At 36.3% G+C, this 11,535-nt stretch overlaps 1 protein-coding gene across 1 annotated transcript; it reads left to right on the top strand.

Moving 5' to 3' along the window:
• The first annotated feature begins 1,558 nt into the window (after positions 1-1,558).
• On the top strand, positions 1,559-3,263 carry LOC125777870 (uncharacterized). Its single transcript, XM_049453953.1, has 4 exons — positions 1,559-1,666; positions 1,732-2,520; positions 2,575-2,796; positions 2,841-3,263. Exons 1-4 carry the CDS (start codon positions 1,559-1,561, stop codon positions 3,261-3,263), a joined length of 1,542 nt encoding a protein of 513 aa, XP_049309910.1.
• Positions 3,264-11,535: the final 8,272 nt, after the last annotated feature.

The raw sequence follows: 11,535 nt of genomic DNA, 5'->3' as shown, positions 1-11,535 counted from the left end.
ATATTAAATGAAGAGATTATAATATCATGAAATTCATACCAGGTTTCTAGTGTAGTGTGTAATGCGGTCGTGATATTAGGTTTGATAATTTTCGTTAGAGTATCTATCAAGTCTTGTGGTGTGACGTAATTATCATAAAATCTTTCGTGGTTTGCAAAAATTGTTGCTCTTTCTAATGCATTTTGTTCACATTTTTTGATCACAATTTGTGTTTTAAATTGGTTCAGTGGAGCGCTGACATCTTTAATTCTGATTGACGAGGATGATTCCTGCGAATGTATTGAGTCGTTCGTAGTTACGTTTACTTGACGGCTACTACATTTAAATCTCCTTTAATATATTTAATTTTTGCTCCGTATTCTTCTATAAAATTTTTCCATCGTTTTAATTTTGAATTTAGGTTGTCCCCTGATTTTGAAAAAATTAGGGATTGATGATCGGTGTAAATAGTAGTATTACTAGTGAGACCATACAGATAATTCCTAAGTTTCTTGAGTGCCCAAACGATTGCTAACATTTTATTTTCGTTTGTTGAGTAATTTTGTTCAGTTCGCGTTAATTTACCTGAAATGAATGCTATAGGCAGAGAACGTCTATCATAGAGAAGGTTCACGGCGCGAAGAACGTAAAAATATTTTTGGCTAACTCGGTCGAGATGGTCCAGTTTCACCACTGCCAGCTCGGCAGGAGAAATTTTAACATTTTCGCTAGAACAGAGCTGAGCGTGAAATAAAAATTATGCTCAAAACTATATATTGCTTTAACAGACGTATGTTCGCTCTTTTGCTTATATTTTTATACGTTTATATGCAAACATGTGTATTCGTATGAATTCTTTTTGTGCTTATTAATGAATACATTTGCAATTGAATACATTTGTTAATGTGAAAACAAAGCCTATTTTATAACTATTTTTTGAATATATCAAATCATAGGGGAAGGTGGGGAATGTTGGGCCAGCGCGATATTTTTTTCCCTAGTATAGGTTGACAGCTGCAACCAACTGTCATCGGCTCGTCTCATACTAAGCTCAGTTTCGAGCTGTGAACACGTGTTATAACCTCTCTGCGACAACAAAAAGAAATGCGACACTCCGAAAGTTTTTTTTCAACTCTGTGTACAGTTGATTTTTTCACATTTTCCAATAAATTCATCCAGGTAAATATGTTTATAATATTAGTTGAGCCTTTAGCCTTCGACACACAAAAGAAATTTTGTACGAATTTACATTGTGTTCATTATCCACCGCCATTTTGCAAATATGAGCGTTTGGGGAATCTCGGGCCACATAGGTTTTTACATTTGACATGCTAACTTCATATATTTGACGTGTATAAGTGATTCTTCGTGCAGAATTTCAACAACACAATAGTTTTTCAACATTTTCTGATAGTTTCGTGCTCCGAAAAATTTTTTTTAGTCATTATGCCGCGGTACTATCCCAAACAAGAGAAAATTGTTGATTTCGACAACATTTTGGAGGCGATCAAGTCGGTGAAAATACATCAACAGCGTTCGACAATCTGCGACGGCACACAAAATTCCGAGGACCAACCTGATGCGTTATATTGCAGCATTTGATGGTGCGAGCATCGACGTTACTACTGCCAATGCCGGTGTAATGAAGAATTTGCTGGCTGAAAGCACGACGATGGGCACAAAAACAGTGAGTTCTGCTGGTTTCTTTCTTTTTCTTTCATCGAATAATAAATAATTTTTTTTTTATTTCAGATCTTCAACATCGAACAAGAGAAGGCGCTGATAAGCTACATTCTCCAGGCCAGCGACATCAACTATGGAATTGGTTTGATGGAGCTTCGTAAGCTCGCGTATGAATTTGCTCGGAAAGTTGGCGCGTCGTATCCGGATCCATTGAACGACAATCAACAGGCGAGTAAGGATTGGCAGTTGGCGTTCATGAAACGCCAAAAAAATTTGTCACTGCGAACACCAGAGCAAGTAAGCCAGAGCCGTGCGAAGCGATTCAACAAAGAGAATGTCGATGCATTCTTTGCCAACCTTTCATCCGTTCTCGGTAAGACGCCGTTTGAACCTCACCGAATATGGAACATGGATGAAACCGGGTGCCCGACCGTGGAAACCAGACCTGTCAAAACCATCGCGCGCAAAGGACAAAAGCAGGTCGGCTCATCAACATCTGCCGAAAAAGGCACCAATGTGTCTTTGGCTTTGGCCGTCAGCGCTAGTGGCCAGTCTATACCGCCATTCTTCCTCTTTCCCCGAGTCAAAATGAAAGAGATTTTTATGACTCATGCGAGTCATGGCGCTGTTGGTGTTGCGAACGGTTATGGTTACATGAACTCTGACGTATTCCCTCAATTCATGCGTCATTTCATCAAGCACACCGTTGCTAATGCCGATTCGCCAACCATGTTGCTGCTGGACAACCACGGGTCGCATTTATCGATCGAGGCGATAGATTTGGCGTTGCATCATGGCATCACGTTGCTGTCTTTTCCTCCGAAATGCACGCACAAAATGCAGCCGCTAGATGTTGCGGTATTTGCACCATTTAAAGGCATGATGACCGCGAAGCATGATGCATGAAAAAAGTCCAACATTGGTGTCACTTTCGATCTGCATCATGTGCCGATCCTTGTCGATCAGTGCCTCGATGTTATGTTAACGCCGAAAACCATCAAATCCGACTTCCGAACAACTGGCATCTACCCGTTCAACCCGCAAATTTTCACTGAAGTTGACTTTGTCGCTTCGGAACTGAGCGGCGAAAATTTGTTCGGTGACGAAGAGAAAGACGCCGACAATCAACGTCGAGTTCTTGCCTCTGGTATGCCATTGTGACTGCTGCGAATGAGGAGGTGTCAACGTCGGAGGCATCGACAAGTGCCCCAGCTTCAACAAGTGGTGCTGCATCATCGTCGTTGTCTCTTGTTTCGGCTCCACAGCTGCGTGATGCATTGAAATCGGTTGGCCCGTTGAAATTGGGAACACCTGCGCCGAAATCAAAACGTGGCCGCAAGACAATGGAGTCAACGGTTTTGACATCGCCTGAGGTTGTCGCAGATCTGCGTGACAAGGCCGAAAAAAAGCGGCAAAAATTGACGAAGGCAGCCGATGAACCAGCAGCCAAGAAACAAAAAGGCCTTGGCAAATCGAAGACGCCATGGAAGAGAAGCCCGTCTCCGACCGAAACCGACATCGAAGAGGACTTCGATTTTTGCACGATTTGCAAGAAAAAGATGCCGAAGCACGAGAATCGTCAAAACACGGCCCATTTGTGATCGAGGGGTTCACTTGAAATGTGCCGGACCGAACCCGAACACTTACACCTGCATCCACTGCGAGTCGGAATAATTTTTTTCGCCAATTCCTATTTTTCTTATTATTTGTGAATCTCTCTTTCATTTCCATTGATAAATAAACGTTTTTCATCGGTAACAATCATGTTTTAATCGATTTACAGACTGGCCCGACATTCCCCACCTTTTTTCAAAATCGCAAAATCAGGTTTTTTGCGCCAATGGCTATAACTTTTAAATTTTTGTAGAATTTTATCAAACCAATGTTATCAAAAGAAAGGTTACGACTCGCTCTACAAATCCATGCTTTGGAATTTTCACAAAAAATAACTTTTATGTGACTTGTTAACCGAAATCAAAACGTGGCCCAACATTCCCCACCTTCCCCTACTTATATCTATACTTGATAACATATGTATATATAAAACAAACTATCATAATACTATTAAAAAAATGAAATATATTACAATAGTGATAAATGTACATTAATCGTACATTTTATCATTCAAAACTTATATGCACATGTATCATGACCATATGTGTTTATGTTCACTTTCGCGAATTCAAATCATATTATCACTTATCAATAATATAACATGTGCGCGCTGCTCATTTGTATGTACATCAGTGTTGTCCAATGCAATAGTATGTGACTTTCACTTGTGTGCGTAAAGCGTTGCTGCAAACTGTGTTGGCAGAAAACTACACTGAATAAATAACACTGTGATAGTCAAAAAAAAAAAAAAGACAAGACCAAATTCCACGGTTTCCCCCTATTTCGGGTCCTACGACTCGAACTGCATCATTACTTTTTTGAGTTACAATCATGGTTTCATGCAAAAATTTTTGTTGAAGTTTTTCATCAAAGTGGCCCATTGTAAAACAAAGGCACATTTTTCTTCGGTCTCTAACTTTTTTAATGTTGACTTTTTTGGTAAATTTTCTTTGGCAAAGCTTCTCAGAATAAGTCTGTCTTTAAGTTCTTAGATGACTGTAAGCCCCAAAATCAATGTTTTTTGTGTCCTTATAGCCAATATGTCAAAAAAACTGAAATTTAATCCATTTTTATACTATCGCAACAAAGTTGCTAAGGAGAGTATTATAGTTTTGTTCACTTAACGGTTGTTTGTAAGTCCTAAAACTAAAAGAGTCAGATATAGGGTTATATATACCAAAGTGATCAGGGTGACAAGTAGAGTTGAAATCCGGATATCTGTCTGTCCGTCCGTCCGTCTGTCCGTCCGTCCGTGCAAGCTGTAACTTGAGTTAAGATATCATGATGAAACTTGGTACACGTATTTCTTGGCTCCATAAGAAGGTTAAGTTCGAAGATGGGCAAAATCGGTCTACTGCCACGCCCACAAAATGGCGGAAGCCGAAAACCTATAAAGTGCCATAACTAAGCCATAAATACAGATATTAAAATGAAATTTTGCAGAAAGGATCGCATTAGGGAGGGGCATATTTGGACGTAATTTTTTTGGAAAAGTGGGCGTGGCCCCACCCCCTACTAAGTTTTTTGTACGTATCTCGGAAACTACTATAGCTATGTCAACCAAACTCTATAGAGTCGTTTCCTTCAGGCATTTCCATATACAGTCTAAAAATGGAAGAAAACGGATAAAATCCACGCCCACCTCCCATACAAAGGTTATGCTGAAAATCACTATTCTATATAATTACTATAATTCATTTCCTTCACCATCACAAGGACCATTTTGAGCAGCAAGTTCCGACTGAATCCGATGAGCATGGAGAAAGATTTCACCAAGTCGCCGCCCCCCTTGAGCATTGGTACAGCGGCAAAAAGCTTGACTCGTTGCTTGCTGATTTGTGTTGGACATTGATAGATGAGTCTTATTTCTTATTAAATTGAATTTAAATATTGTGTACAAATTTATGATACTTACTGATAACACTTATAAGATACAAAAAGAATAAAACAGCACACATACATAGTTAGTGTAGCTATTTTAAAAAATACAAATTTTGTTAAGTTTTTTTTCTAATGGTTAGTTTGCTCAGAACGTTGTCTTTGCTTAAGTTTTTTACTATTTGAACAATCTGTTGCCCTTAATTTGGACACAAAGTATTAACCACTTTAACACTGGTTTATTAAAAATGCTGACGTTTTATATGTAAAATCATTTAATGTAGTTTGATGGGTTTACAGTCATTTAATGTACTTAAATTTGTAAAAAATAATAAATTTTATTTCAACGACGAAAGTATGTAGGTGTACGGAGCGGGTAAGTTGAATACCGGGCCGCTGGGGGATCGCAGGAGGGATTTACGTGGCGCCGCGTATGATCGAACGTATGCATAAAAACGAAAAAATATCAGCGCGGAGTATGTGACGAATTGTTGATAGGCGAACCGCAGATGACGAATTGTGTCTTCCATCCCGATGTCCATCCTTTTTGTTGAGTGGGTTGTACAGGTGTGAGTTGAGTTGGTGTTGTGTTATGGTGTCATCGGCTGTGGTGTATTGTTCTGTCTTGCTAGGATGAGCCAGTTTTTCCCAGGTAGAGTGGGATGAGGCTTAACTCATTTAAACACTATTACAAGATGTCACTTAATGTATAAGTATCAAAGGGTAAATTAAAATATTGACGAAACGTGAGGGAAAAAACATTAAAAAAAATGAACTAAATTTCAGTTTTTGCGACATATTGGCTATAAGTACACAAAAAACATTGATTTTGGGGTTTACAGTCATCTAAGAACTTAAAGACGGACTATTTCTGCGCTTTGCCAAAGAAAGTTTACCAAAAAAGTCAACATTAAAAAAGTTAGAGACCGAAGAAAAATGTGCCTTTCTCTTACAATGGGCCACTTTGATGAAAAACTTCAACCAAAATTTTTGTATTAAAACCATGATTGTAACTCAAAAAAGTAATGATGCAGTTCGATTCGTAGGACCCGAAATAGGGGGAAACCGTCGAATTTGGTCTTGGCTTTTTTTTTTTTTTGAAAAAAGCTATCACAGTGTAATGAGCAAATTTTTTTTATAATGTTGATGGAAATGATTTAAGTTCAATTTGTACAAATGTTGATCAGTGCGTTTGCCATTACTGTGTCCACATTTATCTCAGAATTATACTCTTTAATTCGAATGAGGTCAGCTATGTGTTGATCCGAAAGATTGTTACTTATTTTGGACCAATTTAAGTGTTGAAGATGAAACTTCACAGCTATATGTGGATCCAAACATGGAATATAATTTAAAAATTTGTGTTTTCATGTTATAATATTTTGTTTCATCTATTTTCTTCCAAAAATTAATCCCTGATTCAATAGCCAATGATAAATCACTGAGCATCTTTAGTAATTCTTCTTGAACCTCAGGGTCTTGGTTATGAATGGTGCATTATAAGGGATTATTATGAAGCTGTATGACATTTCGAATGTTATTAATATCACTGAATCTATTTTCACAATTTTTTAAAACGCGGTCAACTATATCTGCATTTGTTGAATAATTTTTCTTAACCTGTTCTATTAAAATTTTGAGTTTGTATCCAAATTGGTCTATTGATGTTAACAAATCGAATATGTTTTTATTTTTTCTTTGGAGCTAGAGGTTTAATTTATTTAAAAGTTCTGTGAAATCGCACAAAAAAGCTAAGTCCAATAAAAAATCTGGACTTTTCAAAGAGATGAGAAGAGTTTGTGAAGAGGAAGAAGAATCTTGCTCCAAAACCCATACAATTTCTTTTCGCAGTTCAAAGACCCTTTTTAGACTTTTGCCTCGGCTTAGCCAACGAACTTTGGTATATAGAAGTAGATCTCCATTTCGGCATGCAATTCGTCTAAAAATTTTTTGAATTTTCGATGGCTGAGGGCATGGTGACCTCCTTTTATTTTATTTATTATTTTTATGGCTATATCCATAGCCTCTACCATATTAAGTTCCTTCGCAAAAAGGGCTTGTTGGTGTATTATACAATGAAAGGTGGGAATTTTTATATTATTTTAAAGTAAATAACCAACAATCCCTTTCTTTTTGCCAACCATGACTTTGGCCCCATCGGTACAAATTGATCTCAATTTATTCTTATCAACTATAGAAAAAACATGTTCATTTACGGCTTCATATAAAGTTTCCCCTTTGACATTACCGTGCAACGATAAAATACAAACAATTTCTTAGAAAATTTCAAAATTTGCATTTATGGTTCTAACACACATTACCAGTTGACACAAATTGCTACTATCCGTGCTTTCATCCAAACACAAAGAAAAAAATTTGCAATCAGACAGCCGTTTTTGCATACAATTTTGAATATATGAGCTAATATCTTCAGTTCTACGGGCAATAGTTTGTTTTGAAAGTGGAATAGTCGTAATAACTCTACACAATGTTTTGCCTTCTTCTCCAAAACATTCTAAAACATTTTGAAATAGTTCTTTAAAGAACACCCCATCGGTAAATGGATGGCATTGTTTTGCTAGTGATAGCGATACAATATAAGAGGCTTTTTCTTTTTGGAGCGTATTTTTTTCTTTGGGACACTCATGTTGTTTTTTATTTTTACTGTTATTTTTGTTATTATTATCAATATAATCGAAATAACTTAAATAGTATTCTGCTTTTTTTGTAAAAGCAGACTTGATCGTTCGGTACCTAAAATTAAATCATACTGATTGTGGGAGGATTCATAATGTCTACATAATGCATAACGTGTAAGATGTGAAATCACTTTATTACAAATTCTCCTCCATATTTTCAACAAAAAAAAAAATTGTCTCCCATTCAATTTTAAACATTTTTATAAATTACGCAAGGGTCGGCATTTCTTAGCACAATTGTGCAAACTAACTTCACTCGTACACTTACGCTCCATCGTTCAGTCGTTGTCGAGCCAGCAACGAATTAACATCACGTAAGACTATAGCGCAAAACCAAATATGCCCTGCGAGAAATATTTTATGATTCTAAATGCCTTTGGTGCCATGCAATGCCTTTTATGTTCCAAGTCTTTTAAAAATAATAGGGAATAAATCCTTAAAGACATTTTGTTAATTTTCATTATACTATTATACAAGTCAAGAAATGTATCAAAGAAAATATTCATTATTCCTCTGAGTTATGTATACAGTGAGTCCCGCTTAAGTAGCACTCCGCTTAAATGAAAATCATCCCTCTTAACTCCCTACATCTTGCTGCTTCTCACGGCTTATTTCTATGAAATACATAGAAATTATTGTTTTAAGTACCACTTGCTTAAGTATTCGCACACGCTTATGTGCCATATTACATTTTTATTTTTAACAAACTACAAAAATCTGTATCTTTGATTGTGGCACATAACCGGGATTGACTGTATTTGTCAAGGAATGTAAAAAATATTTTTACGCGGCTTGCAAAAATCTGCGTCGATATGTATGCAAGCTCACACACAAACATACATATTCACGCTGGTTTGTGGGCGAAGCTGTACAGCGGCAAGGGAAGCGGTGACAATCGGCAATCGTTCGCTTATTTTTTCGGCACAGTTCGGTTGTCTACCAACAGCGTTGGTCCGCCGACACATTGACGCTTTGACAAAACTAGAGCTTCGGCTCTTGTTTGTCCGTGTCAACGTAGATTTTGCATGAAGCACTGAGTGTACATGTATACATAAAAATGTGGTATGTAGACATGAGTGTACATATTTTCATACACATGTAGACAAATTTGCAAACATTATGCGTATGCAGAAATTGATGTGCTGAACACAAAGAAAGCGACAAACTTGAAGCGACATCTGTAAAATATTACAGTGCACATGTTTAAGGACACGGTTATTTTGACAGCTGCACGGCTACAATCTTATTCAATCTTAAATGATTTTTACTACAAATTAAAGACCAGTTTATTCTTTTTAGATGAAATATGCTAATTTTATTGATTTTTTCTATTATTTATTGGAAACTTAACAATTTTAAAATTTTAATAAAATGAAATAAAATGTTTAAAAAAATTACATATTGAATAATGCCGAATTACAATATTGTCCATTTAAAATGGAAATTTCTCTCACGACTTATTAATTAAAATTAGTCATTTAATTTCACCTGCTTTTTTAAACACAATTTAATCCATCTGGATTAAGTGCAATATTTGTGTTTAAAAAAACTAGGCTCAGTTGGCATGCTATTGAAAAAGAAAAAGAAAAAAAATAATCCTGAAAATATAATAATAAAAGAAAACTGAAAGTAGAAAAAAAAACTGCAAATAGAAAAATCTGGAAATGATAGAATTCAAAACATTATAAAATGTAAATATGTATTTATTTAATTAATTCATTACTAACCCGAAAGTAAGATGTTTTTATTCAAAGCATTCTGGCTTGCAACTTACTTAAGTTTTCTTAATTTAGCATCGCGCTTCCGATGTCGTTCCCTATTTATTTCTTGCTTTTCAAACCATTTTGATTTTTTATATAACAGAACAATCACTAAATACTCGAATAGTTTCATTTTATGGGCGAAACATGCATTGGTTATATCAAACCATTCAGGAAAAACATTTTCCGTTTTTTGTTTTATGGCGGACAACATCAGACTACGAACATTTACATAATGAGCATAATTGCTAAAGAGCCTGACGTACCACATCATCTGCAGTCGACACACTTCGAAGACCCTATCACTAGGATTGACTAGCCTTAAGTCGCCGTCATCCTTATAGTTTTTAGCTCTGATTAGGGCCTCCGAATACAGCGTTAAATCGCTTTGTGTATTCGTCATTGCTTTGGTGCATTTTTCGCAATGGATTTTACACAAAATTTTCTGGTATATACCATAGCCAGTGTAATACCGCTTGATCTGGACGTCAGCTTTGTCGTCCTCTTCAACAAAAGTTTCGTCTGGAATAGTGAAAGATTCCAGGTCGAGTTGCTCAGATTCCTGTTCGTTTCTCTGTAAATCTAGATGATGATCTTCGGGGCCTAGGTTCCAATCTAAATTTATGTCGTCATCATCCGCACAATAATACCGTAAAATTTTCATCGAAATTAATCTACCTACAATATATTGTATCTCATTGGCAGAGGGATGGGTATTCATACCCTGACTATCACGGAATCTATAAAAAAAATTCTCCAACGCATCTTGATTAATTTTCCCAAGGAATATATAACTCAATTCCTCTTGATCCCTAAATAGCTCTTCGCTCAACTGAATCATTCCACTTATTGTGGAACAAAACCCACCAATACACCCAATCTGACTAGAAGCTGGAAGCTTGATTGTTTTAAAATATTTTATGTAATCATAGAGGCGTTGGACCTTCCCGGAGTCATTCTTTAATAACGGATATTTCAGCGGATTTTTGGAAACAAAATTCTTACAGTCTAGATCATCGAAAAGATCATTCATTTTTTTAATAAATAACTGAGTAGGCTGTGCACATTTTAATAAATATTCGGCGGGCAAATAAACTTTGGCTATATGCCATTTCAATGCCAGCAGCAGCCGAATTGCTCAGAACTTGAGTTGCACGTTTCAGGGACATTTTTTCAAACACGCTGCGTTAAACATGGGCCTCTGTAAATTTTGGGCATGTTTTAAAATGCGTATTGCTCTGATCGATAGAGTAAAGTTTTTGTATAACTTTGAAACTGGCTATTCCATTTGGGGTTGAAATATCATATTTTATAAATGTATTACGGACGGACTTAAAAAGGTGGCAATAGTCATATAAATAATATATTTTTAAACCTTCGTGCATAAAAAAAGGGTTTTCTTCAGTAATTTTTAACAAATTGAAAAGTGAAGAATTTGAAGGTGCTTGATCGCAGACTGACGCCTTTACGTTGAGATCTATTGACTTTAGTGATGCGATGTTTTTGCTGAAAATTTCTTTCAATTCAGACGGAGCAAGTCCCGTCATGGAAATGTAGTACGAAAACACATAAAAAACAACACTTACTACCTATAATCATCTCACGTTGTCTTTCCCCATGATCCACAAGCCCATCTATAACATCCCTAACTCTATTATAAGTAAGGTCGGACTTTATTAATATTTCATCAAATAACAAGACACAATTTCGTTCTAAAACGGACATATTTTTGGAAATTTTTTCTAAATTTCCCAAGACATTGGCATCGATACCAGGGACAACATACCTAATGGGGCGCCAACGCAAAAGAGAACTCTTGCTTGGGAAAGCAAAACCTAAATTGTCACGCATGAAACTACAGTGGTACTCCAATATAACGAATGATATAATGTTGGGACTGTTCGTTAAACTGAAATATTCGT

Source organism: Bactrocera dorsalis, chromosome 1 (genome assembly GCF_023373825.1).
Source record: "Bactrocera dorsalis isolate Fly_Bdor chromosome 1, ASM2337382v1, whole genome shotgun sequence".
NCBI classification, from domain to species: Eukaryota; Metazoa; Arthropoda; class Insecta; order Diptera; family Tephritidae; genus Bactrocera; species Bactrocera dorsalis.
Note: the sequence above shows the minus strand (reverse complement) of the source record. Positions and strands in the feature narration are given on the sequence as shown.

Bases quoted from the DNA above. Each gene is read 5' to 3' on its own strand.
- LOC125777870 (XM_049453953.1), top strand. From the start codon at position 1,559: ATGCGTTATATTGCAGCATTTGATGGTGCGAGCATCGACGTTACTACT. The intron at 1,667-1,731 runs GTGAGTTCTGCT...TTTTTATTTCAG, and splicing joins CGACGATGGGCACAAAAACA to ATCTTCAACATCGAACAAGA. The intron at 2,521-2,574 runs GTATTTGCACCA...GCATGAAAAAAG, and splicing joins TGCAGCCGCTAGATGTTGCG to TCCAACATTGGTGTCACTTT.